At 32.1% G+C, this 27,938-nt stretch overlaps 5 protein-coding genes and 1 long non-coding RNA gene across 7 annotated transcripts in view; 4 read left to right on the top strand and 2 right to left on the bottom strand.

The window, feature by feature from the left end:
• The window catches only part of LOC108580172 (UPF0668 protein C10orf76 homolog), a 4,399-nt gene extending 992 nt beyond the window's left edge, over nt 1-3,407 (top strand). Inside the window, exons 2-10 of the mRNA XM_017943867.1 lie at nt 825-1,110; nt 1,242-1,375; nt 1,461-1,671; nt 1,742-2,036; nt 2,126-2,343; nt 2,408-2,640; nt 2,710-2,836; nt 2,922-3,196; nt 3,268-3,407. Of these exons, the coding sequence (XP_017799356.1) occupies nt 825-1,110; nt 1,242-1,375; nt 1,461-1,671; nt 1,742-2,036; nt 2,126-2,343; nt 2,408-2,640; nt 2,710-2,836; nt 2,922-3,196; nt 3,268-3,360 (1,872 nt within the window). The 3' untranslated portion in view covers nt 3,361-3,407. The remainder of the gene's footprint in view (nt 1-824; nt 1,111-1,241; nt 1,376-1,460; nt 1,672-1,741; nt 2,037-2,125; nt 2,344-2,407; nt 2,641-2,709; nt 2,837-2,921; nt 3,197-3,267) is intronic.
• Nucleotides 3,408-3,715: 308 nt separating this feature from the next.
• On the bottom strand, nt 3,716-4,991 carry LOC108580164 (hydroxymethylglutaryl-CoA lyase, mitochondrial). The gene is made up of 3 exons (XM_017943854.1): nt 4,975-4,991; nt 4,907-4,910; nt 3,716-4,681 (listed from the first exon to the last, which is right to left on the bottom strand). Exons 1-3 carry the CDS (start codon nt 4,989-4,991, stop codon nt 3,716-3,718), a joined length of 987 nt encoding a protein of 328 aa, XP_017799343.1.
• Nucleotides 4,992-5,029: 38 nt separating this feature from the next.
• LOC108570254 (protein FRA10AC1) lies at nt 5,030-6,352 on the top strand. Its single transcript, XM_017932089.1, has 4 exons — nt 5,030-5,355; nt 5,594-5,762; nt 5,830-5,989; nt 6,060-6,352. Exons 1-4 carry the CDS (start codon nt 5,249-5,251, stop codon nt 6,350-6,352), a joined length of 729 nt encoding a protein of 242 aa, XP_017787578.1. The 5' UTR covers nt 5,030-5,248.
• Nucleotides 6,353-8,015: 1,663 nt separating this feature from the next.
• Nucleotides 8,016-23,293, bottom strand: LOC108580265 (cytosolic purine 5'-nucleotidase). Of its 2 annotated transcripts, none has more exons than XM_017943978.1 (10): nt 22,839-23,293; nt 21,054-21,172; nt 10,161-10,231; nt 9,901-10,117; nt 9,391-9,814; nt 9,151-9,307; nt 8,841-9,081; nt 8,526-8,763; nt 8,322-8,438; nt 8,016-8,231 (listed from the first exon to the last, which is right to left on the bottom strand). In XM_017943978.1, the coding sequence occupies exons 1-10, from the start codon at nt 23,016-23,018 to the stop codon at nt 8,064-8,066; spliced, it is 1,932 nt and encodes a 643-aa protein (XP_017799467.1). In that variant the 5' UTR covers nt 23,019-23,293; the 3' UTR covers nt 8,016-8,063. The 2 variants fall into 2 exon arrangements, with proteins under 2 accessions (XP_017799467.1, XP_017799475.1); XM_017943986.1 differs by lacking the exons at nt 21,054-21,172; nt 22,839-23,293 and adding exons at nt 18,728-18,914; nt 19,351-19,457.
• Nucleotides 14,936-15,759, top strand: LOC108570609. Its single transcript, XR_001891366.1, has 3 exons — nt 14,936-15,063; nt 15,147-15,231; nt 15,631-15,759. It is a non-coding gene; the product is annotated as an uncharacterized LOC108570609 (long non-coding RNA).
• A 995-nt stretch (nt 23,294-24,288) lies between the features above and the next one.
• LOC108580253 (O-phosphoseryl-tRNA(Sec) selenium transferase) lies at nt 24,289-26,157 on the top strand. The gene is made up of 5 exons (XM_017943967.1): nt 24,289-24,402; nt 24,487-24,760; nt 24,836-25,211; nt 25,291-25,787; nt 25,892-26,157. Exons 1-5 carry the CDS (start codon nt 24,289-24,291, stop codon nt 26,155-26,157), a joined length of 1,527 nt encoding a protein of 508 aa, XP_017799456.1.
• The last annotated feature ends 1,781 nt before the right edge of the window (nt 26,158-27,938 follow it).

Here is a 27,938-nt window from a genome sequence, read left to right as displayed (position 1 = left end):
AACTATTAGTAAAGATTATAATTAAATTATACCTTTCTCTGTTTTTTTTGCATAACATCTTCATGCATAGGGTACTTTTCATTTTCTTGAGATTTCCCTTGTTTTCTTTGTTCTTTTGTTACAAATTCATCAGGCTTATAAGAGTCTTTTATTAAAGTTTCTGAAGCCTTACTTCTTTAGATTCATTTTTTATTAGAAATGTATTTATAAATATTATTTGTATACTAATAATTTTGTAGAGAATAAGATAAAATATTTAGTTTTGTTTGGTACATACCGTTCTTTTGAACAGATTCTTCACACTCTAATTCATTTTGCAAACTACCTGGCATGAATTTGCATTTGAAATTAAACCATGCTTCACTTGTTTGAATTTTATATTTTAAACATTTTAATTGATATATACATACTCTTCCATAATATTTTGTTACTTCCCATGATGGTAATGACTATAAAATTGCATAATTACAAACAATGTTGTTAAAATATAAATATACTTTCATAAAATATTTTAAAACTTACTTGTATTAATTTAGTAACAAATTTACCAATCATTATGACGTGAGACTAATACACATCTATACAAACAAATAAAAATTTTTAAATATTAGAATCATAAATCTACAGTATCATTTTTTAATGTGAAAGAATTTTCAAGTTAACCAAATAAAATGAGAAATTTCAGTGCTTCTTGTTGACATGAAATTTTTTTGAATTTTTCTGTCAAAGAAAAAAACAAATGAATTATTGAATTATATACACTGTGTTTAAATACTACATATAAATTAATTTTAATACTAGATTATTTTTTTTTATATTTGTAGGTTCCACACATTGAAAGTGAAATTTTGCATATGACTGCAGAACAGTTAAATGCAAGCAGAGAGAACTTAAATGCTTTGGTTTGTCATTGTGTAGACACATTAGTTGATGAACATCCTTTCAGAGTTGTATATGCTTTACAAACTTTAGCAGCTGTTATTCAATCAATGTATAAGAAAGCTAGTCAAGGTGATTGTGGATTTAACTTAATAGACAACTTAGTGGGATTTGATTCTGCAGAACAAAGAATGACAACATTAATGCAACACTGTAATAATTTCTTAACAGGTATATACTTTATAACACATGGCTAACTAACTCATTTATGTTAAGAAATCAAAGATTCAAATATACATTTAACATTTGAATAATTTGCAGTTTTTCAAAAAACCTATTATTAAAATTTTCCGTGATTCTAGGTGAATATCCCGATAGTTTAAAAGCTTTATGCTTGAAATTGTTGTTAATTATTGTAACTGGCATGGACAATGTTAGTCAGAACACTTTGTTGGAATATGTTATGCTTAATAGTGTTTTTGAATCTCTGGTTCAAGTAGGTGTTGTTCTAGTATAATTAATATAATTTTTAAAAATATTACTCAATTTAAATATTAATACTTCATATTTCTTTTATATAGTTATTGAGAGATACAACAGCTAGAAGTCGTCATGGACATGATGCAGTGTTGCTTTTAACACTTCTAGTCAATTACAGAAAGCATGAAAGAGCAAATCCTTATATTGTGAAGTTATCAATTTTAGATGACGAGTTAGCTCTTAATGGCTATGGACAAGTTATATCGAGTTCTTTAATGGAGTTTTGCAGACAATTTGCTCAACAAAGAGCAGGTAAAACGTTTACGATCGTATTCTTAAATTGTTTATTATAAAGGAAATAATAAGAATTATGTATATATAGAAATACAAGCGTCCTGGTTTTCTTCCTTGACTAGTATAGTCGGAAGTATGTTCGTGGGAGAAGAAGAAGCAAAAACGCAACAAGTTCGTGCAAATAACGCACTGTTACTAGCACTTTACGAAGCAACCCATTTAAATCGTAATTTTGTAACAACTTTAGCTTATACACAAAGTGATACTAGTGCACCACCTTCTCCAAATAACACATTGGGACCAAATGCGGTAGCTCCCGGAGCTCAGCTACCTGACGTGATGGCTCAGCCATTTAATTTACTGGCCACATTCTTACAGTATTGGTAAGAAATAACATATTCGACATTATATAACAAATGGTATAAGAGAATGTGTAATATTTTTTATTGTAAGAAACTTTAATATATTTCAGTTCGATAGTTATGCAAGTGATCAGAACAGAGGCAATAATGAATAATGTTAAGTTGTGCTTCCTGATATTAAGCTGTATTGCAGAAGATCAGTATGCAAATAGTTTGATGCATGACGCAAACTTGGCATTTAGGGTGCAACTACATCGAGTACCAATGCATCACAGAAAGATACAAGATAAAATAGCACCAGCACAACCATTGGCAGCTACTTTACTTGGTATAATTATTATATATTCGGTATAGAAATTTGATTCATATGAATAGTTATTATCATATTGTAGATTTACTTGTTGAATTTATTACGTCGCACATGATGAAGAAATTCCCGCTTGAACTTTATCATCAATGTATCGGAGTTCTACAGAGGTTGCTTTGTTACCAAAAAAGATGTAGAGTTAGACTTGGATATCAATGGAGAGATCTTTGGACTGCTCTGATTAATTTACTAAAATTTTTAACAACACATGAAAGTCATCTCATCAAGAAAATGAATATCTTTCCACTAGCTATTCAGGTACATTAATATAACTGTTGCATGTTTGTTAAAAAGCACGAGTTAAGGAAATAAAATTAATTTTTCTAGGTTGTGAATATCTTAAATCTTTTCATTACATATGGAGATACATTTCTATCTTCTCCTAGTAGTTATGATGAATTATTTTATGAAATAATACGAATGAGGCTTATTTTTACAAATCTAAATGCAATGGGTACGTATTTAATACATAATTATTGGTATTGTTTAAAACAAGTTATAGAATAACCAATAATAAAAATATGATTTATGCGTTCAAGCACTTCGATATTCAACAAGCGAGTCATACGAGTATAAGGAACATGCGTTAAAATTAACAAATTGTTTGGTGAACATGAGAGATATAGTGAATCATTTTCCACCAAAAATATCAGCATGGTTGGCGAGTGAAAGTTTGTCTACTCCAACCGAACAACAAATTTTAGCTATCATAATACAAAATTATGATAGCCTTACTTTAAAATTACAAGATAATTTGGATCAATATGAAAGATATTCTGAAAAACCTAATCATGTTGCATTTTTCGAAGAAATGGTAATGCTCAATTACACGAATAAAAATATGATTTCAAGTATTGTTTTTATGATATAAATATTATTTTCCAGGTAACTGGAGTTGTAATTGATACTCGAGGATCGATAGACTTGAGTACGTTAGACACGCAGGCTATATTACAAGAGTTATCAAACATTTCGTAACACAGGTTTTATATGAAGTGTGTATCAAGTCGTGTGTGTCCTTCTGTTGTCACGTTGTATTATAATGTATTTTTTTAATACAATCGGCTTTACATGTATGTTCTTAATATAGCAAGGAACGAATAGCAGCTTACGAAAATAACACATTGTAGTGTTTACGATTGTTGCGCTATATTTCTATGAATTGTGTATACAAATTTAAAAAAAAAAACATTAAAATTTAATAAGTATCAAATATATAATCCCTTTATTATTGCCAGAGCTATTTTCTACAACTTATAATTTATTCATTATTAATTTAAAAAAATATAAGAACCATATTTTTTCATTATTGTTAGTATTTTACTTAATAAAATTATACATGATTTTCGGAACATTCCTTTGCAAGAATTGCAACACCCACTTTAGATTGATTTTTTCTTTGAAGTTGACCACTGATAAAATCTCCTATTTTTATTATTTCCTTGAGGTTCACTCCAGTTTCTAAACCTTGTCCACGCAAGAAATAAAGTAAATCTTCAGTAGCAACATTTCCAGAAGCTCCAGCTGCATATGGACAACCTCCTAGTCCAGCAACAGATGAGTCAAAAATTCTGATGCCACATTCAAGACTAGAATAAATGTTTACTAAAGCTTGCCCATAGGTGTCATGACAATGGAGTGCAAATTTATTCATATTTGCTATATTTTCTAATTCATGTAATACACTTTTCACCTTACTAGGAGTTCCAATACCAATAGTATCACCTAAAGATATTTCATAGCATCCACACTGTAACATGAATACACATAACTTGGCTACAATTATTGGCTTAACTTCACCTTCATAAGGACAACCAACAATGCATGATATGTAACCTCTGACTTTAATATCATGGTTTTTTGCTTTTTTAATAACTTCTTTAATGTTCTTCATACCATCTTCAATGGAACAATTGGTATTCTTTCTTGAAAAAGTTTCGGAAGCAGCCACAAAAACAGCTATTTCTTTTACACCTACTTTTAGTGCATCTTCTAAGCCTTTTAAATTAGGTACCAATACTGGATATGAAATGTTAGGTTTCTTATTAATTTCTTGAAAAACCTGAGCATTGTCTGCCATTTGTGGAACCCATTTTGGAGATACAAAACTGGTAACTTCTATATTCTTTAATCCACTTTCTGATAATTTGTTAATAAATTCAATTTTAACATTTGTTGGCACAATATTTTTCTCATTTTGCAATCCATCTCTGGGTCCAACTTCAACTATTTTTACAGAATTACTAAATAATCTATTTTTTTTCACATAAAAATTATATATGCTTCTTCTACTAAATATCTGTACAATGTAATGAAATGCAGGTCAAGATATTTCTCAATATCTAGCATCATCAAAAATGATAAAGCATACTGATAAATTGTTACATTAAAAAAATGTATATTTCAATAAAATTTCATTAAGTCAATCTTTGTTTAATTATATCAAATATTGAAGCATTAAACAAGTTGAAACTATATTTAAATAATACAGAAAAATATTAAAATACATATTTTTAATGTTTACAAATCTTCATTTACAATACAGAAGATTAAAACATTTGTTTATTGCCTCATTTATTATAATGGCGCTACTTGTTATAAGACGCCATTTGTAAAAGTAGTTCGTAACAGTACGAGAAACGGTTTGGAACTTTATCAACGTCTACATATTTTTTAAAAAGGAAACTTTTATCAAATCGAAACTGTATAACTATTTCTAGTAAAAGATTATACGTTGAATACACATATGTGTATTCACTATAACGTGTTAAAAAGTACTATTGATTAAATGTCTCGTATACATCTCAACTGATATCCTACGGTTACATATCGAATTAGAAATCAAATCGTTTGTTAATCAGAAAACATGTTTCCGGCTTATGCATACTTGTCAGCTTATGACAGACATAAAAAACTTATAAATGATTATTTCACGTTGTACGGGGGTTCAATGTCATCTTTGAAACGAAACACGTATGTTAAATTTTTTAATTGGTTTTCGTATATTACGACTTGATATTATAACCACAATTTGTAATTCGTGTATAAATTAATGTTTCTTTATTTACATCTATTTGAAATGTGCTTTGAAAGCTTGTTAAAAAATATTTTCTGGAAAAAAAACATTGTTTAAATATAAACACTAAAGAAAAATGATAACTTTGTAAACTCTAAAACAAGCAGCTCTTGACGTTTCGGCCTGTGTTTCGAGGTCCCGAGATAAGACAGACTATGACGTTATTAGAGAAAACCACAGGTTTCTGTGGAATCAGGATAATGATGTACCAGATTCATGGGGTGCTCGATTGGCAAAAAAGTATTATGACAAATTATTTAAGGAATATTGTATAGCTGATTTGACATATTACAAACAGAACAAGGTAGATAGTAATGTATATTTGATGTACAATGAAATTAAATCAAATGTTAAAGATTACCATTAAATAGGTTGCCTTAAGATGGAGAACAGACAAAGAAGTTGTTGTTGGTAAAGGACAATTCGAGTGTGGTAACAAGAAATGTAAAGAGAAGGAGGGTCTTAAATCTTGGGAGGTAAATTTTGGTTACTTAGAGCATGGTGAGAAAAAAAATGCTCTTGTCAAATTAAGTAAGTAATTGTAATTTGTTTAACGTGTATAAATTCACAGTACAATTTCATTATTAATATGTACTTTAAGGACTATGCCCTGAATGTTCAATAAAATTAAATTATGGATCACAAAAACGAGAAGCAAAGAAACATAAGTCGCTAAAAAGATTAGGAACAAATATTGAAATACAGAATAATACAGCTAGTACATCTGCAGTGCATATTAAAACTGAAGAAACTGAAACTACAAATAGTACAGAAACATCTGTAGAAGAGACAAGTAAAGATGAATCTAATATTTGGAAAGAAAAACCAGTTGAGAATTTGGAAAAAACAAGGGAAGAGGAGTTTGAAGAATATTTAGCAGATCTGCTAATGTAAGAAAAAACTAAGTTTTTTCATGAAACAATGTTAGCAATATAAAAAAAATATTGTTTGTTACTGACACTGTTAAAAAATAACAATTTCTATAAACAACACTAGTCATGTTTAAATAAATATAACAATTATAGTTGTTTTATCTTTATTTCAATTGATACATAACTCACATACTACTGGTATATTGCATGATAACAAGGCTTAGTATATATTTTTTAACTTTTATACATGAAATAACTTGTTCATTTTTACTTACATTTACAATAAAATTAAATCTTTACAATACGAAAAAATGTAGCCCCAGCCAATGTGTATGTATGTATGTATATACATATATAAGTATGTTTACATTGTATAATAAATACAGTTATTTATTTTTATTGCAGTCATATATCTTCAACAACCATCATGATACATACATTTCTGATAATGTAAATTTCTGGTTGTCAGATATGAACCATTGTAATGCACACTTTTTGTTTTTCATTATTGTTGATATATTTGATATTTGACAAAGGATAATACATTTTTATAATTTTTGTTATTTCAAAATTCCATTTTTGTATCTAGTATAAATCATTTTATAAATTATAAAGATGTTTTTTTAATTTTCCATTGATATCCTAAAATGAATTATCTAGCATGATTTATAAAAATTATTTTGCTATATTAATATCTACAAAAGAATAAATAAAAGATACAGTCTGACAAGAGCACATTTTATATGCATATAATTTATATAACAAAGAACTGATAACAATTCAATTAATTTCTGTTCATTTTGAATTTTACTATATTATCCTTATTGAGTTAAGCTAAAATTTCATGTAAAAAGACTAGCCTAATACTCAAAACTTACACTATTTTCAATAGTTATAACACTTACTATACGTATATAATATATAACAAGTTTATAATTATATTGCATAAGACTGAACTTATAAAACATGTAGTACATAACTAGAAGAGTTCAGTGCTAAGGTATATATATTTTTATAATGTAAATATTTAATATTTCTATGAACGCCAATTTCTTGTGCGTGAATCATATGCATTTAAAAATAACACAACCAAAGGACGTTATAGTATTATTAATTAGCAATAAAATATCGGTGATTCTATTGTCCTTTATCAAAAATGTCATTATCGATATAAAAGGATTAACAACTACGTTATTTGATTAATTCCTTGCTTAATGCCTGTGGTAATTTATGAACTCCTATACGATTACCTAAATCGTTTTTGTATACATCTTGTACCATTTCACTTGTACTTAAATAAATATGAAGCTAAATCAACACAAAACATAGATTAACGTGCAAACTAATTTACACTGCTGTTTATAATAATTTATATTTTGCAATCTCCTGACTCATATTTCGTATGACGATAAATTCAATTTCCATAAACATTGTGTATATCTTATTCATTTTGGAATATTTATTCTATAAATATTGTTGCATTAATGAGAAAAATGAGGGAAAATTCATTAATGTTTCATACAATGCGAAACTTAATGTGACTGAAATTATTTTCGCCACAAAAAGTAAAGGAATGAAATGTAACAAAAATATATAATTGCACGGTTCAATTCAGATTTTTAAGCACGAATATTTACGTGATAGGATTGTATTCAACCCTTTTGTAATAATCGCAAATGGTTGAAAGAATGTAGGAACAAAACGTAACGAAAAGAATTGACAGTGAAAACAATTCATTTACAATTGGAATTTCTGGTACACGATCTTACATGATTTGCTTGTTTCTGAGAGTCACTGTCTTCGTCGCTACAATCTTCATCGTGTGTATGTGTTACATTACGCGGTGTTTCAGGTCTTGCGTGTGGTATTTGATTGTTGGGACAGTCCACGTACAAAGTTTTCTAATAATTAAAAAAATTAATACTTTAAGTGGTGTTTAGCAGTTACACATAATATTGAGTAAAAAAATTAATGAAATGTTTAATACATACAGTAGGTTTATTCTGTTCTTCTTCTTCTTCAACAAGTTTAAAAGTTCGAGAGCGACTAATCATTGGCGTTTCCATAACAAATCTTTGTTCGTGAGCTACTGTACTCTCATGTGGCATCTTGTAGAAAGTAAAGAGAAAACGTCAAGTTAAATCAAAATACCACAGTTTATACATGATAATGGAAAACAATTTTAATCAACTTACCAACATAGCAGGAGCTCGAAACATGTATGAGAATGGATAGTAAATAAGATTTAAGAAAGTAGCTGCGTACAGATCAGCGTACCTCACCACTTGACTACTGAAAAATGTTTGCCTACTCCCGCTACGGAATAACGAACCCATCATACCATAAGATAAATCCATTTTGTGCGTGACGTCTCTTATAGATGCTCGTAGCTTGGAAATGTCAGGTTTTTCCTTTGTGCTACTATCTAAATTTCTAAAAGGAAATATACACAATATATAAAGCAATCATTCAGAAGTGATTGCAAATATCCAATAATAACTTTTACCCACTTGTACATTTCTCCTAGCATAACATCTAAGTTTTGTAATTCTGCAAATAATTGACACTTGTCTGTCCAAACGTGAAGCTCTTGAACTAGTTCAGGCACTATTAAAAATGTTCTCCACCCTCTAATTTTTTTACTCTTTAAGATATCACCGAAAATATGATCACCAACGTACAATACGTCTTTGCCTTTTGCACCTATCAGCTCGGTAAACACGTCACACGAACCGCCTGAGTAAACTTCACCTGTTTTAAAATAAAACATTTTGTTATCAATTTTGTTATGTTCCCAATGTATTTAAAATATCGATGTACCTGTATGAAGTGGACCTTTATGCGTCCCAAGCTTTAAAGCTCCAGTTCTCGTATCTACTTGTCGTAAGATTGTACCCTCGCCGAAAAATAATGGTTTTCTAGCATCTACTACAATAGTATCAAAATATGTTTTCCAATTTCTATGTGGTTCATCGGGCTGCAACATTACCAATCTTTTAGTGTAATATATTTCTATTAAAAAGTATCATTTATACAATGATTGTCACTTGAAATACTCACCTTTGCTCCATGTGGAAAATCAAACAGATAGGTCATAATTTTATCAGTAAAAACGTAATCGCTATTCGTCAGAAGAAACACTCTTGCCCCGCTTTCTCTGATCCTATGGAGAAACATGGGCAGCCGTTTGTCTTTCTTCACGTATTCGTTCAAATTCTCGATGGTTTTTGTCTTCAGATTACCGTGAAGATGTATCCAATCTACGGCGTTTCGTACATCCTGGAATATGCTTTTGAAGCTCATTGTAAGCTCTCCCTCTTTCACTCCTGTTCTGTCTCGTGTGTATTGTGGCGAATTCGTGAAAAAGTCTATCAAACAGGCTAATAAATAGGTCTCAGGAAGGTTGAACAATGTATTGAGCACGTATACCCTGGACTCGTCTAATTGTAAAAATTTATTCGGATAAAGCTCGTATACTTGTGAACTGGAAAGAAAAGTGAAAACATTTTAAACGATTAATGTGAATGTTTAAATTACAAATCAAATATTCTTATGGTGTGTTACGCTTACTGTTTTAAAAATTCAAAGCCGTGAACGCAGACTAGGATATTTCCATAGGCGTCCACCTTAAGGAGGTTTCCATACAAAGTGTCGAACCATAGTCCTCGCACAGGAAAACTGGGATCATACTCGAAAGCTTTGATTTCTTGCGGATATCCAAGTGACACTAGACGATCTTTTAACAATGTGAAACCCAGCTGTTCGTATTGTGGCGACTTGTACTCTGAAATATTTCGAACGACGTTCAAGTAAAATTGAATATTTCTTTTCCAATGTGTAATCCATATCGAAGCCATAGAACTTTATATTTTCTAAATGAAGGCTACGGTTCACAAAAATTCTGTAACAAAAGTAAACAAAAAAAAAATTAATCTTAATCGCATGTCGATCCACTTCTGCAGAGACACATTTAATAAATATAATAAAAAACGTAATTTTATCGTTCTTGTAACAGCACGAAAAATGCAATTTTAATTAGGTCATTACAAGTCAATTACGAAAATTATACCACAGTTTAGTGAAAAAGAGGCTTCACACACACGCACACACACACACACACGCGCGCACGCACACACACACACACACACACACACCATAAAAATTTATTTCCATAAAAAAAGATTTTATTACATTATTTATAATTCCGTCAAACCTGTTTATAGCAATTTTTCGAGCTCTGGTAAATGTTTCCGGAATTTTTGAATCCTCTACATCAAATAATCGTGGTAGTCTCATTATGTCAGAATCGCTCATTTTCTTCGTTAATACCAAGCTATCTCTCGATTCACTCATTACATGTATTTGACACTTTTAAAATTTGTTTTCAATTGTTATTGCCGTCGTTAGGCTGTAAATATTTTTTTTGTTTTTAATCTGAAGTACATAGAGAAGAGTCTCGTCATCAACCACTTTTCGATATTAGTCCATTTCGCATATCTTATCAAACATCTATTCTTTGCACTTTGATAAATTTCATTAATCGTTATGGATTGCAGAAATTGCTGCTTTATATATTCAAATCAGCAAGAAACCAAACCAAATATTATACATACAAAATAAAATCTTAACGTCACTTTTACAATGTCATTTTTTATACAAAAATACGAATTTATGGTGACTATAAATATACATATAAAATTTCAGAATAAAATGACAATGTAATTCAATAATATAGTATTTATTGTACATTTATAAGGAACAAAGTGTCCAATGAATAAAATTAAAAAAAGATTTATTATATCCATCATTACATTTATCTTTCGTTATGCTTATGAAAAGAATGATAGGTGTTATCCGGTCGATAATTGCATCGATTTATATTGGACACATCCATACATATGTACATAACTTCACAACTGCGCATACTTAATTAAAGTGGACATTAATTTATTGGTGCGATGATAAAGGATCGGAAAGCACCGCTATTTGTATTTGCATTAATGTTTCTCACGCTCTTATATAAAACATATGCGTCGCCTTATTATCGATTCTTTGACACTTGATTGCATCAAATCCCGGCAATAAAAGACACAACGCGACAATGTATGTATGCCGGCTCGACCTGAATTCAGCATTTTCGATATGTCGAATCTTGCGATCGATACCTACAGATGTCGATATTAATTCGCGACGTGTGATCTGCTTTTACTTTCAATTACGGAAACACGGTTTTGTTTGGCTGAAGCTATATTTAGAAATTATCGAGAATATGGAATCTTGCATGAGCTATTTTAGAAACAAATAAAACAGACATTGACAGTGTGCATTAATGATAACCGATATTCGCTTGTAAATCTTACGCTACTACAAATTACTGCTTCTCTTATGTCAACAATGTAGGTGACAATTTATCGACTGGTCTGCGTAGTGGACAATTTCTAACACAAGTGAAAAAACGAGGAACTTACTCGTTCTGGACACAGCGTCGCGAGTTCACGAAATTCGCAGCCGGTAAGGCGTCGTCATTCACATCCTTCAGCCACATTTTTCGCTATTTTCAAATAATCATCAGCGCCTCGTGGCCGATATGCGTACCTGTTAGTCGGTAATAACAGCTTCGATAGAATGGAATCGATAAAATGAATATTTCGGAAAGCTTAATGAAATTAAATCGTAAATAAAGCATTTTTCAAAGGTTTTTAGAAAAACCAGTTTTTTCCTTTAATCGTGACGCGGTGGGTGCAATATTTATAAAAAGGAAGATTGTCAAAATTGTTTCACAATTAATTACTGATAATGCGAGAATCGTTGTTTAATTAAAGATGTTTTCTGCGAGCATAAATTGACCTGATCGTATCGATTTTATAAGATGGCACCGAATACAGTAAAGACTGCTTATCCCCACTATTCGATTCCACGGAACGAAGGATCCGTTGCGACTCCACATTGTTCCGACAGAAGCACGGAACATTTCACGCGAAAGTAATGAGTCAACGGAGATTCATTATTCCACAAGACCGGTGTCCCGTAGATAAAATGCGTCGATTCGACGAACGTTAATACAGAAAATATGTAATTCAATATCTCCTGCTACTGAAGTATTACGATTAACAAATAATGATCAAAGTATTATTACTTTGACACGAAGTATACGTAAACGTATACGCACGAAGTATACATAAGTAAAATGTTACATTCTGCGATATAATCATACGAAGAGGGAATAATCTAAAAATAAATTATCATGGATGAACGAATTCCTCTTTTCGAATTTTATTTTAAACGATGATACGTGTAATGAAACATACTATTGAGTAATGCTAGAATGTAATATGCACATTGTAATTAATTAATTAATTAAGAACATTGATACGCTACATAAATCATTCTCAGACAGTTTTGTATAATCACAAGGACAATATGTTATTTGTGTTGAATGCCAATGGCGCATTGGGTGCATAATTCCAAGAAGCGGTATGTACAAAGAGACTAATTCCACGTTCGCTATCTAACCGCATTATCTTGGTTAATATGCCTTTTGTAGAGGATCAAAGGTTCTATTCTATTCGAATTTAGAAGTAGGTATTTAATGACACAGATGCTCCCCTTGGAACTTATTACAAATAATTTCAATTTTTCGCAATATATCCATATCTTGGTTTCACGATCAAATTACTTGAGATTCTGACAGATGACAGAACGTTCGAAACTCGATGCTAATAAGAAACAAGAAGACTAATCACGTAGGTATATCACGGTATTTATCACGTACCGACGTTTAAAATTAAAAATCGATATCTGATGGAAGATGATTTAAAAATCGTGTAATACAATTTTGATAACCAAAAATTAATATTACGGATTAAGTTTAAGTCCGTATTGCAACGTCACTTTATATTTGTTCTCACTCAATTCTATTTCGATACGGATAATATCAACATGTATATTTCCAATTGCATTTACCGCGTCACTGCGAAGTTCCTGTCCCAAAGGTAATTCACCTTAATGTATTAATTATCTAGTAGTTTGAAATACTTGTTGATGTTTTTAACGTGTTTAACAAGATGTCACCACTCTGCGCACCACTGTTCTTTGTTCGAAACGTAGACAGGTAAAAGCACTTCAAGTAAAAAGTTCACCGTTGTCGAAGAAATTTACAGAGATCGGACAGTGCATGTGAAAGTCGCGTGACAGAAAACTACGATCCGATCCACTCGATGATCAAACGTCAACTGATCCTTTACTTGCTGAGCAACCAGTTAATACGCGCCGATAGGAATCAATTCATCGTCTTCCGGACATAAATCCGGTCCACCTCCTTACATGTTTTTGTTCTAGTAGTATACGAGGGTCTCTTAACAGTGCAGTATAACGAAACACACCAAAAATAGGATTGGACGTTGTTGTAATTAAAATTTCATGGTCGCGTTCGTCATTTATGTTGCTTCATAGCGATGCTCGGTATTTGGGAATAAAATGAGACAGCTCGAACCAGAAATGAACTATGAACTCTGTCGTCTGTCGCCTATTATGTAATATTAGCTTTGATCTTGGAAATATTGTTTTCAATTTGTCACCATACACAAAGCACAAGATATAACGTTGTAATGTGCATAAAAAAAATGTAGTATAGATGAATGTAAGTAAAAATATCGTATCCAGCATCTTATTCGACGGAACATGTAGGTTTTAATGGCCACGAAGTTATCAATTTGTAAGACCGACAAGTAGACGCGCGGTGGGGCTAACTGTTTAATGAGGAATTCCTGTTTTGTCTCAGGGAACATCGCGTGCAACGGCGTATAATAGACGTATACTTATTGCGCTCGTACACTTTCATTTGTAGAGCAGTTCCAGCATGCTCCAACAAGGTGTATCGAGCACCGTCGGCGGGATACTCGACTGTCGCAGCAATGAACGCGTAACTTTCTTGTTGGTTAGTTCTCAGAAAAATGTCATCTCTCAAGCGATTCGACGAACGTAGAAACGATGCATTCATGAAACACACATTCCAGTTGCATCATTCGCGTCCCTTTCGGCGGAGTGCGGAACTTTCGTCAAAAAGTATAGTTGGTATTAGAAATAATGTAATGTAATAAATGTGAGAAACAAAATTATTTCTCTTTTAAAGAGAACCAAAAGGATAATTTGTTAATCCTTTAACCACATATTTATGAGTTAGCGGTAAACTGTCATGATTTATGGCTCTCGACACACATTTGCTATACATATAGTCTGTCGAACAATTTTCATAGAAGCGTCTTGTCATGCACAGACAGGAATTAGTCCGACTCTCGAAATACGTGCTTCATTCTTCTCGAACTCAATTTCGTTCAACGATCACATAAAGCGCATACATTCGTTACCGTATGCGTGCATCGTGACTCACAGTTACCTTGTGGGGTCGTACACGGGAGCTCCTTCTTTACCGACCTAAAATTAGACCTTCCTAAACTCGACCTTTCCGATACAACCTAGATTTTATTGTAACTTTCGATCCACCTATACATATATATTTGTAATTGTTACTTTGTTTCCAGGAAAATTCTTCATCGATCAATCATCGATAAAGCACACTGCATTTCACGGGAAATCACCGTGACTGGAAAATAGCTGGAAATAGTGAACATCTGACACGTGTAAAAAATAAGTAAATTCGATACAACGTTATCGATCGAAACAATAGTGGAAAAAAGAAGCACGTCTCTGAAACGATTAAAGTTCATATACAAGGTAATTTCTGGTTGCCATCAGGCCGTAAAGTCGAGCAAATTTACCACCAATTTTAATTGTTCTAACACGAGCTTCTTTCGTAGGTTGTTTCACGCTATCGACTTTTGGTTAAGTCGGTCAAGCATTGCGCGAGGATACACGTATATACATCGTAGAGTTTCTGCTAAGGTATGCATTGTCCACACTTTCACCCTATTTATTTATTCACTGTTTGCACCGTGATCGTCATGAGTTACCAAACGAAAAATATCGCGACTAAGCAATTCAAGAAATTCCACTGATTTCAGTAATAAATTCCTCATGCAGGTGAGACACGTGATTGCGCGCACCTTTCAAGATTTCGCGAAAAATATTCCTGCCAATTCCTGTCGCTCATAGGAGAACGAAATAAAATGCTATTTGTAATAATGTACTGGCGCCAGCGTCGGTATTATGTAACACAAACCATTGTTTCTCTCTTGGCAGTCTATTATTTTTCTCTCGCCGTGCATCACAATGCAAACAATAAAAATGAGCAATATTGTTTTTTAAATGACAGATCTTTTTTTTTCCAATTTTGTATTCTAGTGAGAAAAAGACGTTCAACATCTAACACCGCACTTTCATCAAGCCAACGGAAATACAGAGAGAATGCTTAATACAAGGAACTAGGATTATAGATTAGTTTCCAACAAGCGAAATCTGGAAAAAAAAAAACGAAGCAAAGAATAAGATAAAGAACAGCATGAGCCTTTTAAATTGAACGTTTGATATAACATTGATAAGAAGCAATATCGATGGATGAGTAACGAGGGTAAATCATTGTGTTATCTTTCTCAGGGCAAAACTCGCACGGCCTTTGTTATCGTTGGAATTATTTCAGAGCGGCCGAAGTTAAGATCATCGTTTCGATCGTAATTTCTACACGCGTGCACGCGTTCATCTAGTTAGATGTGCCGTCTAAAATTAAATTCTAAACATAACTAAAAGCGCATTTTCCCCTTCGCCTTTTGCTTTGTTTGAGTAACGACTATTGCTTTTGATGGTGTCAATGAAATACACGTGTACAATACGTTACGACATTACGCTCTTGTAATTAAAATACATATCGAAATCGTGTTGCCAAGATTTTCAGTGAATTAGACGAAAATAAATTGCAACCCAGGATCATAAAATTTATTTGTCCTCAGCGCTCTGTGTCGAAATAATCGAAGAATTGCCTGGACGAGTGATATTACGGCCATAAAAGCTTCAACGTTATTTTGCCAGATAAATCATTCGAAAGAAACGATGAAATATTGCGGAAATAATAATCTAATGGTAATTGCCAAACAACGTTTCGTCGAGTTCTTGTTCTTTATTAACTACACTCTATTAAACCTGGAATACTAACATTGAGAATACAGTGCCTCCAGAGATTTTCTTTTCATATCACTGCTTGGCACTGATAGTGGGTGGCGTAACTAAAAAAAAATATTAATTTTTATTTCATTGCATTATTAAATGTTATTACAGTATTCGATTAATTAGTCAAATGCAAATTTTAAACTGCTTTAGTCCTGCAAAATTTAGTTTTTTTTTTTTAGGCCACCTTAATATCTTTTATTGTATAAATGTAAAAAAAAGAAAATTGTCTGCTGTGTCGAGTGTTGATTTTTCGCATTTTTACAATTTATCAATTTTTTTTTAATCGTTAATAAAATTACTAAACAAAAATACAAATATTATTTTCACTACATGGAATCCAGTTCCATATACATATAATGTAGCTAACATTAATTGCCAGTATTCCAAGTTTAATGTAACAGGATGTACACTTCTGAATAGTCGAGAAACGAGATATCTTAATTGTTAAGAGCAACAGATCGATGAACCGTGGTGAATGAAGCTAATCCAAGAGGCGTCGATGGGGCGTTCATGGCAGAACGGATTCCTCAACTACGTCAGCTTGCTCAAAATGCGTCACATTTACGAAGAACAATGGAACACGACACGGAGATGTTGGTATTGGCGCAACTGAATTGCGTAGTCCGGATAAATCCAAAGGGGGAAACCTGGTCTCGTCCTACACGTCAAAGGATACTGCGTGCATACGTTTAGCCTGCTTATGGAGGAAAAGGTAGCGAACCTCTTGAAGGGACGCAGCACACGTAAATCATGCCGTTGAAAGGGAACGGTACATCCTCCGTGGTATGATACGAGGATGTAGGCACGTAATCTTTAAGCTTCAGATCTCCTTTTCAAGATACCATTGCGTGAATTGATCTGAAATACGAAGTATACGTACGTTTCGAATGGCACGTAGCTAGAAACACTAATGTTCATAGAGTGTTTCGATAATTTCAAGGTTCAACGAAGGCAGAGCTTTGAAGAAAGATCTGTTGATCTGTGATATATTCAAGGTTCGAGAAATCGTGAGAGTGAATGAAACGCAATGAAATAATCGTCGGCGCATAATTTAATCGAACCGAATGATGTAATTGTCGGAATTTTAACGAAGAGACGCGAGGACAAAACGTTGGAAATTCGTGAATCATGAAATTCGAACTGAGATAAAGGAACTGTATACAACACACGCTCCCAGTGTGGCTTTTATGGAGGGATTACGAAATATGTGGTGTTTTGCAACGCGTTTGCCGCGTTCCCATTTTGCATCCACAAAGAGATATCAGCTTTTGCGTATGAATTTTGTTTTCAACTTGTTAACGAAGGTCTCATTGTGAACAATAAGCGAAAAACGTCAGATAAAATGGAACAAACAGATGCTGTTGACTTGAGTGTATTATATTGGGACATTTTAAAAAGCAAGGGCTGTAGGTGAGGGCAAATGATAATTATTTAAATAAACAAATAATTCTGCTGTATTTTTACTAATTTAACTTACTGTATATAGTTTTACAGATTTAAACAATTGCATTTTTATTTATTTCACTTGTCTGTTAACTAGGTTTGCTCACTTATCAAACAGAAATTCAATCTAATTTATAATTGAACATGAATAAGAATTATAACAAGTTATTGAAATTTTCGTTCTTGCAAAAATATGACTGTCGTGTATTTTATACTTTAATACAGGCACATAGCGGTGCAATAAAAAATTATGGGCTAACTTGTCTTCTCCAGTTAACAGGTGTTCAGAATTAAAAGCAACAATTTCTTATGATTTCTGTGTACAGATTACCAGAGGAACAGTGGAATCATTTATGAGTTGGAACTAGCATCTGCATTGCAGTGAGAGGAGGCTACATGAAACATCGATTATAGTAGCAACGCCAGGAACCGTCGTCCATATTTGCATAAGAATTAGTGCAGAAGAATATTCTAATGAAATTTGTATGCTCCAGAAGTTAGCAGCTCTTCTTCTGAAATATCTTGCAGACATTATATCAGACTGGGTGCAGATCGTTGCAGATACGCGCGCGCGCATCATTGTAACATCAGAGAAAAGATACCGTGGGGGAGAGACCTAAATTCTTTCCAGTGAGATTTAATCCTCAGAATCTTGAAATTTTCGTTACAATTATATTCATCGAGATTAATCAACGATCTTGCTAGTAGTAAACAATATATATACATATATTCGTTGTTTTAGTGAAGTTTGAAAAATGGAAATACATATCCGTTTGAACGATTCACATATAATGATTGATACGCGAGCGTCAGAAATGAAATAGAAGAAATTTACCTGTGACCTAATTCACGCGTATCTGTTTGTATGCTGTAGCAGCCCTCATTGTAGGTATCCAAGTCTTGTTCGCTACGATCGTTCCTGGTCATTGTTATTTCAGAACTTAAAGGGAAGCCAAGCATCGACCGATGAAAGGACTCTTCATAGATGTTCGACTCATCTGGGAATCGGACTTTGCACCCTGCTCCAGAACATTCGAATGCTGGTTACTGGCCACAAGAAGGTTTTCGTGGATAGAAAGGTGATGACAGAGAGGAAGAAAGCGTAAAAATATCCTTTCTATATATATACATATATATATAATTGTAAAAGGTTTTCTTTACGTCAAGTAAAATCCGTCTACTGTTTTTTTTTTTTTTTAGGAAAAATTTCCGCAATAAAAACGAAGAGCAAGAGAAGAGAAAAGAGACGGAAGTAACGATTACAATATGAAGATTGAAATTTTACCAAATCTAATTTTAGCTGGCCTATCGATACACAACCAGTTAAACGTCCCGTTCGTTGGAATATTAATAGCTTATTATGCTTTATCGTACGAATGGAAGCAACACAGTACATTGCACTTGTGCGTGTGAGTTCGATAAGGGAGAAGAGACGGATAGAAATGAGGAAGAATTTACCAGTTCTGCTCGCCGGTGTGATGAGCACGTTCACATTTTCACTACTCATAGCGGGTCGGATTGTGAAACAACCAAACTGGCCAGGGGGTATCGATCACAGATTAGAACTGTCCACCAATGGAGAGAGAAATTGATTTAACACCGCCCGTTAACTGACCAGCGCGAATGACAACAACGTAATGAGTCCAGTGAAAATTTTCAGCCGCGTTTAGCACGCGAGCAAACGGCACGAAAATACGGCGAGAATAGCAACGACGATAAGAAGGCTGCAGGGGTCATTCGCGTGACGACGATAGGCTAGAAGGAAAAGTACACGGAGACGCGTGATAATCGGAATCAATTAAACACGAACACCGGATTTTCTGTGAATGAAAAGGGGAGCTAGACAACTGGAAAATCAATTTTTTTCAATCGCTAGAGGATGGCCATGGTGAGACAGACTTTAAACTCCAACCTCTCTTCTCCGTATAGTTTATTGATACATTTTTTCTTTTTTTTGTTTTTTCATCAATTTTATGCATTTGCAAATTCTGTTACAGGATAAAAGATGGGGGCGTATAAAGGCCTTTTTTTGACTTATTTGCACGGTGAAAAAGAAAGTTTGTCATTTTTGGGCATTTAATTAAATCTATGTAGACATTTTGGGGGAAAAAAACAGACATCAAAATGCTAATAGACTAAAAAATTTCCTTATTCGCCCACGTTCTTCTGCAATCGAATAATCAATTATTAACATTTCGAATTTATGGATCTTATAATTGATCAATTCTAGCGGCAGTGTATTGGAAAAATGCGTCACGAAAAAGTTTCTTAGTCTCCAAGGATTAGTTTTCCCAGTGATGACATTAGAAAATAAGCTTGCCCGGCAAGCTAAGAAACATAAAACGAAAATAGGAAATGTGTTGTTATCGGTGGAATGTTTTGACAGATATTAGTGTTATCTATGTTACAGCAGCGTAGACGAAGGAAGAAGAGAAACGACGTACATACAAAATTCCTTCAACAACCAGTTACAGATCGAAATGATAATTTCTTGAGAGAGAGAGAGAGAGACAATGGTAGTATGGTGGCGATCTGAGTCTTTCCGCGTGAACGTAAAACATTTCACGATCGCGATGGAAATATATTAAGCTGAATCAGTTATTTTCGCGTAATATGATCGAGCCGCTCCGAACAGTGCGTAGGCTGTACAGGCGTCCTTGACGATCTCGTGAATTTTGTGTTTTAGGGCGACTCGTGCGAGATAATAATAAAATATTCGAGAGATCGTATAACATTGTCGATTAACAGCTTGTGCATAATTGTTGAAATAACGAGACAACGTTATCGATTGCCTGGTATCTCGACAGTACACTGCACAAAATAATGAGAGGATTAAAAATAACTGGAGAATTATTTAAATAATACGATTTTTCGTTTTAACGCCATAAAAAATTTGGTTCTATGGTTAATTACTTTTTGTAATGGTATACGAATAATCGTAATAAACGTAATAAACAAAGAAATTTTTAAACATACAATTAGAAAATATGGAAATCATTGTTTCTGTCACTTAAAATTATGCTTGGAAATAAAATTGATCGTACAGATAATATTTTTGGAATAAATTGCTCTGTTTTTCTTATATATTAGTCACTCGAATGTTGCGAATTTTGAATATTCATTAGATAGAACGTACAGTCGATGAAAAATTAATCACTAACCTTTGACTAGCTTGTCGATACCACTTTTTATTTCCGCTAGGATCATTTTCGTGCTGAGGTGTGGTAGGGCCGTTTCCATGATCCCCGTGCGAATTACAATTTTCCAATTCCATGATCAACTAGAAACATTGAAAGAAAACAAATTTGTCACGTTATCGATAAAATTAACATTTTTACTATCATCATTACTCGCAAGAAATTTCTACTTATAATATTATTGTGAAAATACCAACTTAATTCTGACAGCCATTCAATCTTTATAAATCAAAAGTATTTTTCTTGCAAATCAAATAAAAACGACCGTATTAGAATTAAAATCACTTTGTTACAACTGTAAACATCTACATGTTATAAGGAATTCTACGCGAAAGTATGTTTTCAAGCGAATTGTAAACAGGAAAAAAATGTAACTAATTATAAAACAGAAAATGGCAATAAATTAATCGTATCATGAAGGATGATTTATGTACATAATGTTGAATATACTTATTTATCAGTCGTAATGATGTTACTCTTATAAAAGTTGTAAAAGTACACAGAAACATCAAACTATAAAATTACAACTACTTTTCATAAACAAGATAAACGCATAAAAAAATTGCCACAAAATAATTCTATGCAGATTGTTGCAAAAAATTACGAAAAGTTATACGGCCATTGATGTCGTGTTCACCAATTAATTCGTTATTATAAGAGTAATAAAAGGCGTACCTAGTAAGCTCGTAGCTTCAAAAATATATTCAACGTTTCGTACAAGTAGAAATAATAAAAGATTTTAAAATGTTCTTATTTAGGTTAAATACCGACACACTGCACAGCAACCCGTCATTCAAGCACTAACTTAACACTGTCACCACAATTGAAAGCTCACCGCACACTGGCGTCAATTCACTGAACTGCGTTGACCTGCACATCAGGTATGCCAATGCAGAAAATGGAAGTATTCCTATGCGATTTCGGATTGCCGAAATGTTCACGGCGCACATGTTAAGGTCCATTTGAACTAATAAATCGTGCTATACATATATTGCATGGGTATGAGTTGATTAGTCATTTCAATTCATAATAATAATTTTTTAAACTTTTTTATCAAACAAATAATTCGATATGTATTTAAAGTATTATTTAAACTACTTTTAAACCCTTCCTTTAATTTTTGTTATCATAAATGTAATAGATGTTATAAAATGTCCAACATTCGTGATGTAAATAAAGCGAAATATAATAAATGTTTAATATTCTATACGATTAATTAATGAAAATTGTTATTCAATTACATGAAAAATTTACATAACATGTATGAAAAAAATTATACGTTAAAAATATTAAATGGCGCCAAGTTGAGGTATTTGAATGTTTACATGGAAGTGAAACTATTATAAATTTGACAAAGTATTAATAATTACGAAGCACTACGAAGCAACTACATAACGCAAAATAGTGAAATATAAATAAAACGAACTTAAATGCTTTGCGATTAAGTATTTCGTGCAAGTAGACATTTTAATATCGTTTCTACACTTATCCCATTACAACAAACTGTTTTCAATTTATAGACTAAGTACACTTAAAGATTAAAATCCGATAAATAAAATGAAACTGCGAATATTGCAAAAAGAGAAATAATGAATATCAAGATAAACTATGTAAAAATTGTATAGAATACACGACATACTTAAAGGTCGCTGATTCTGCACTACATTTCCATTTTTTTCGTATCAGCGTATGATGATCGATGATTTCAATGGAAAGGAGAAACGGGGTAATTATCAGTAAATGATGCACCTGCCGAATAGTTGAGTTGCAAGTCGTACACGAATCACTTCGACCTGTAAAGGCGACGGACGAATTCGTTCGTAGCGCCGTGCGTAACCCGTCCGTCCGCTGTCGTCTGAACGCCATAATTCGAGGTAAAATCCCGTAATTCGTAGTTTTCGCGATTTTCCACGCGTCCGCGGTACACATCGTGTAACCAGTAACAGTTGAAACGCAGTCCCGAGACCCCCGTGGCTAAACAATTACGTTGCATTCTCTCTATTGCGTAAAATTAATCCGATTTAGGTGACCTCGACACGACATAACCTAACAACCTGTCTGCTGACAATTCCGAATGACCACGGTACAGATCGTGTGTTCGTTCGCTCGGTTCCGTTAAATGCACGTACGAAATTACGGCTCGGAGCTGGAATGCGTCAGCTAGTGCATGATCGTCGGTGTACCACCACGAATCTCATCGTAGCCCAACCCATTTTTTACTCTGTCGTTTGTAGACCATTCCATGAAATTGTGTCACGTTCAAATCAACGGGTTTTTTCCTTTTATTTGTTTATTAATTTAAATGTCACTCTCTTTATCACAGCTGTCCATTTTTTTTTCTTTTTCGTTAATTTTTACAAAACATGCTAGTACATACATAATGCAAACACATAACCTTTACACCATTCTAATATTGCATTTGTTCGATTTTGTTCCAGATTTCTTTGAAAAAGTAATAGCACATTTTCTATTACTTTTATGTGATTTCGATACATATGGTTACTTCAACGATTTTCATCAGTTTTGATTAATTTTTATTTGTATTTTTTGAAATTATGTAATATATTTTTGCACAGTGTTATTTTGAAATATTAGATACAATTTTTAATACTTCATTGATATACAGCTGTAATTTACATTTTTTTAAGTTACATACCTGTTTTTTTTCTGTACAATTAGTTTTTGCATGTTATAATGAATAATGTATAATTTTTTGTATTCATAAATTTGATATTTTAATAAATTTCATTTTTATATAAAACATTTGTGTTTTATTTTTGAACATACTGTTAATATTATTGCACCTTCTATCTATATTCAAATAATTTATAATATGATATACTTTATCAAAGTATATGATTATAAATTGGAATTAAACAGTATTCATATTCCATTAAATTATCTACAATTTTATTTTTCAATAGCATAAATATGTATTAAATATTTATGCATATTTATTCAATATCTAATACATGTTTATGCTATTGGATATCAAAATGAACAATAATACTTCTGCATAAGCTCATATCATCTATTCTGTGTTATATAATGTGCACTTCATATTAATATTATCCATAGCTTAATAATTATTCTAATGATTTGACATTAATTTGAATCTCAAAAGCAATGCTGTGCTAAGACATCAAACTTCCTAACATTTGTGGCCTAAGTATTTGAAAGAATTCAGTAAATCAAGAAGATGAATAATCAGGCATTCAGTTTAGCAGAAAGACTTATTCCTTCAACCTATGTACAACAAGGTTTAAATGCAAAGAAAGCACGTGAAAATCTGATAAGACACTTCATTGAACATGTAAGGTTTCATTAAAAATTTTGACAATATTATGTGCTTATAATGAATATCTTTTAATTACTAATTTACATTTTTTTTAAATAGCAAAACTGGCCAGAAGAGGGTTGGAATGATGCAACAATAGAAGCCTTCCTCTCAGATTTATCACAAATGGACAGTAATAATTTTCCTTCTAACTGTAGTGTTGGAGAACGTGAAGCAAGAATTATATCAAACATTGTTGCAAGGCGACATTTTCGAATGGGTCATGGCATAGGTAGATCAAGTGATTTAGAAGAAGTACAACCAAAAGCTGCAGGAAGTAGTTTAATGTACAAATTAACAAATGCTTTAGTGCTTGAAGTTATTCGATTCATGGGTGAGATTATTAATTTTGAGTTACTTAATATGTGTTTGATGTAAATGATACACTAAGTACTACTTTTTATTGTAGGTGTAAAAAGTATAGCAGGCTGTTTTTTATCACCAATGGCTACAGGCATGAGTTTAGTGTTGTGTATGCTAACATTTAAGCAGGACAGACCACGAGCACAATATGTCCTATGGCCTAGAATTGATCAAAAATCAAGCTTCAAATCAATAATCACAGCTGGTTTAGAACCAATTGTTATTGAAACAAAAATAGTTGGTGATGAATTAAAGACAGATATGCAAAGACTTGAATCTCAAATGGCAGCTTTGGGTGAAAGTGTTGCTTGTGTACTCACAACAACCAGCTGTTTTGCACCCAGAGCATGTGATTCTGTTGATTCTATTGCAGCACTTTGTACTCAATATAATATTCCACATTTAGTAAATAATGCATATGGGTATGTTTACATTATCATTACAGTTTTTTTAAAAAGTATATTGTGATTGAATAGATATTACATTATATTTTATTAACAGCTTACAGAGTACAAGATGTATGCATTTGATTCAAGAAGCGTCACGTAAAGGCCGTGTCGATGCTTTTGTTCAAAGCACCGATAAGAACTTTCTAGTGCCAGTTGGTGGTGCAATCATTGGCTCATTTGATAAAAATCTTCTAGATCGCATATCAAAAATGTATCCAGGTCGTGCAAGCGCCAGCTCCATTATGGATGTAATGATAACATTACTAAGTTTAGGAATTGCGGGTTATAAACAATTAATAACGCAACGTAAAGAAATGTATTCATATTTAAAAGAAGAGCTCGGAAAATTAGCAGCTAGACATGATGAAAGATTGCTAGACACTAAAGGAAATCCTATATCAATGGGAATGACTCTTCAATGTTTAAGTCATCAACATGATAACAAGCAAGTCACAATGTTAGGTTCAATGTTATTCCTCCGCAATGTTAGTGGTACAAGAGTAATAACAACAACAGAATCTAAACATATTGTTTCACATAAATTTGAAGGTATGTGACCGGAAATATGTAATTAGTACATTCATCATGTTATATAGTTAGTTCATTATATTTATATAGTTCATTGTACTTTTTATTCATTTCATTTGAATTAGGTTGGGGAGCACATAATAGTAATTATCCGGTACCATATTTAACTGCTGCTGCAGCTGTAGGTATGAAGAGATCAGATGTGGATATATTTATACAACGATTAGACAATGCTCTGACTAAAATAAGGAGACGTTCAGCTCCGGTTACACCAACAGCATCTTTTGCTGGATCCAGTATTAATGGAGATGCAGGAGGTACTGGTGGTCCTGGAGAATCTAGTACAGCCTCAACTAGCCGAGCAAGTAGTAAGGATAGTTTGAGAAAATGAACCGTAATCAACGCTTCTGGCCAGTCGAATCAGTACATTAATTTGTAAGTAAATTATTACTTACAGTTAATACATGTTGCATACTTCTAAAGAATGTAGTACATTATTATTTTTTACATAAACAAAATAATCCTTCAATGATCTGTTTATTCTAAATTTATTTATATATTCTGTATTGATATTTTTTCTCAGATTAATTTAAATCTTTTGTTAAACAATGTAATTAGACATTTAAACCTTTAATGTTGTAGTACCTTATAAAGAAAGTACATTCCAAGGCGGTATGTAACAGGAAAATGCGCTGATTCGTCTGTCCATTTGCGTTGGAACATCGTCAATTGTCACGAAGTGGAGGAAGGGAGTTCCATACAAACGATATTAAAAATGTTACAATATACTAACAAAAATGTTAGTATATTCTATACATTTATTTGAAGATATTAATTGGTAAGCGCTGGCCGCAACAGTATCTATCACACTTATCCTACGTTATAATGTACATGCTATTACTTTTAAAGCAAGGCATATTATCAAATATCTAACTTTTTCTGTTAGCTTTTATTTTCATTTTGTGCAATATTAGTACATGAGATATAAGTAGATCATATAAGATTAGACAATATAAGATTAGTTACTTTGCATCCTTTGAAATTAGTTTTCTGCAAGGACATTGATCTCTTTAAATGTATTATTTTACAAATAGTCGTAATATTGTTAAAATTAGTTAATACCATTATACTGATTATGTATTTTAAGATAGTTTAATACTGTATATTTTAAGTCACAAATTAGCATTTCTTTTGCATCATTTATTTGTGCTAGAAACGTGACATAATATAAAAAGTGTACTTTCACTTAGAAGTAATGATGTAATTCTATTGATGGTCATAGAAAGAAGACATGTTATTACTTGTAAAGAGAGGTTTATAGTAGATACAGTATTTGCTTAATTAATCACACTGTTATAGAAAGTGTGTACAAAAATTAGAAGCACTATACATGAAAAAAAGATATTCCAAAATCTGTATAAATCAAGTACAGATATAAACATGCTGCTTATGATTTTCAATTTATTTATTTTTTAGTCTAAAAATATTTATTTATAGACCACTTCCTATAGACATGTAATTATATCTATAGTTTATGTGCAACTGTTATTTAAACTTTGTTTTTATCAAACGCTATTTCTTATACACGAATAACAGTATTATCTTTTCAATATTTTTAAAGAAACAATGGATACACAAAAAGAACCACATAAATTTAAACGGTATATTATACTGCTAAACATAATTATTTTCTAGATGTATGTACAATTTTTTATGTGCATTTATTGTACACAATTACTTGTATATGCACACTAAGAAAAATATCTATTTTCAAGATTCACCTTTGAATAAATTATTTTAAAAGTATTATTTTTTCATATGTTAAATACACATTATTTCGAGTACAGGAAGATAAGTCAATTAACATTTAGTACAATATTTAATAAAATCGGTAAAAATTAACAAAAATTAAAAGAACAAAATCCAAAATATTTAAATAGTTCCCATAATTATTTTAAATTTTTATAAAACAATGTCTGTTGCAATGTTATAGTGTTTAGATTTCCTTCATGTAAATTTTATTGATACAATATAATATTTGTTGATGATGTATTAATACAAGCTCAGAAAAAAGCAATATAATGTACAAAAATTGTTAAAATATTGTATGCATTGTTATATTCACTAGAAAAAAATCAAAGAATGAAAATTAATGTTATGTTGATATATTTC

Source organism: Habropoda laboriosa, unplaced genomic scaffold, assembly GCF_001263275.1.
Source record: "Habropoda laboriosa isolate 0110345459 unplaced genomic scaffold, ASM126327v1 scaffold23, whole genome shotgun sequence".
Lineage (NCBI taxonomy): Eukaryota > Metazoa > Arthropoda > Insecta > Hymenoptera > Apidae > Habropoda > Habropoda laboriosa.
Note: the sequence above shows the minus strand (reverse complement) of the source record. Positions and strands in the feature narration are given on the sequence as shown.

Bases quoted from the DNA above. Each gene is read 5' to 3' on its own strand.
- LOC108570254 (XM_017932089.1), top strand. From the start codon at position 5,249: ATGTTTCCGGCTTATGCATACTTGTCAGCTTATGACAGACATAAAAAA. The intron at 5,356-5,593 runs GTATGTTAAATT...CTGTGTTTCGAG, and splicing joins TCATCTTTGAAACGAAACAC to GTCCCGAGATAAGACAGACT. The intron at 5,763-5,829 runs GTAGATAGTAAT...ACCATTAAATAG, and splicing joins CATATTACAAACAGAACAAG to GTTGCCTTAAGATGGAGAAC.
- LOC108580265 (XM_017943978.1), bottom strand. From the start codon at position 23,018: ATGTGTACCGCGGACGCGTGGAAAATCGCGAAAACTACGAATTACGGG. The intron at 10,232-21,053 runs GTTAGTGATTAA...CTTTTGTTACAG, and splicing joins TATCGACAAGCTAGTCAAAG to AATTTTTGTGAACCGTAGCC. The intron at 8,764-8,840 runs GTGGGTAAAAGT...ATTTCCTTTTAG, and splicing joins ATGCTAGGAGAAATGTACAA to AAATTTAGATAGTAGCACAA.
- LOC108580253 (XM_017943967.1), top strand. From the start codon at position 24,289: ATGAATAATCAGGCATTCAGTTTAGCAGAAAGACTTATTCCTTCAACC. The intron at 25,212-25,290 runs GTATGTTTACAT...TTTTATTAACAG, and splicing joins TTAGTAAATAATGCATATGG to CTTACAGAGTACAAGATGTA. The intron at 25,788-25,891 runs GTATGTGACCGG...CATTTGAATTAG, and splicing joins TGTTTCACATAAATTTGAAG to GTTGGGGAGCACATAATAGT.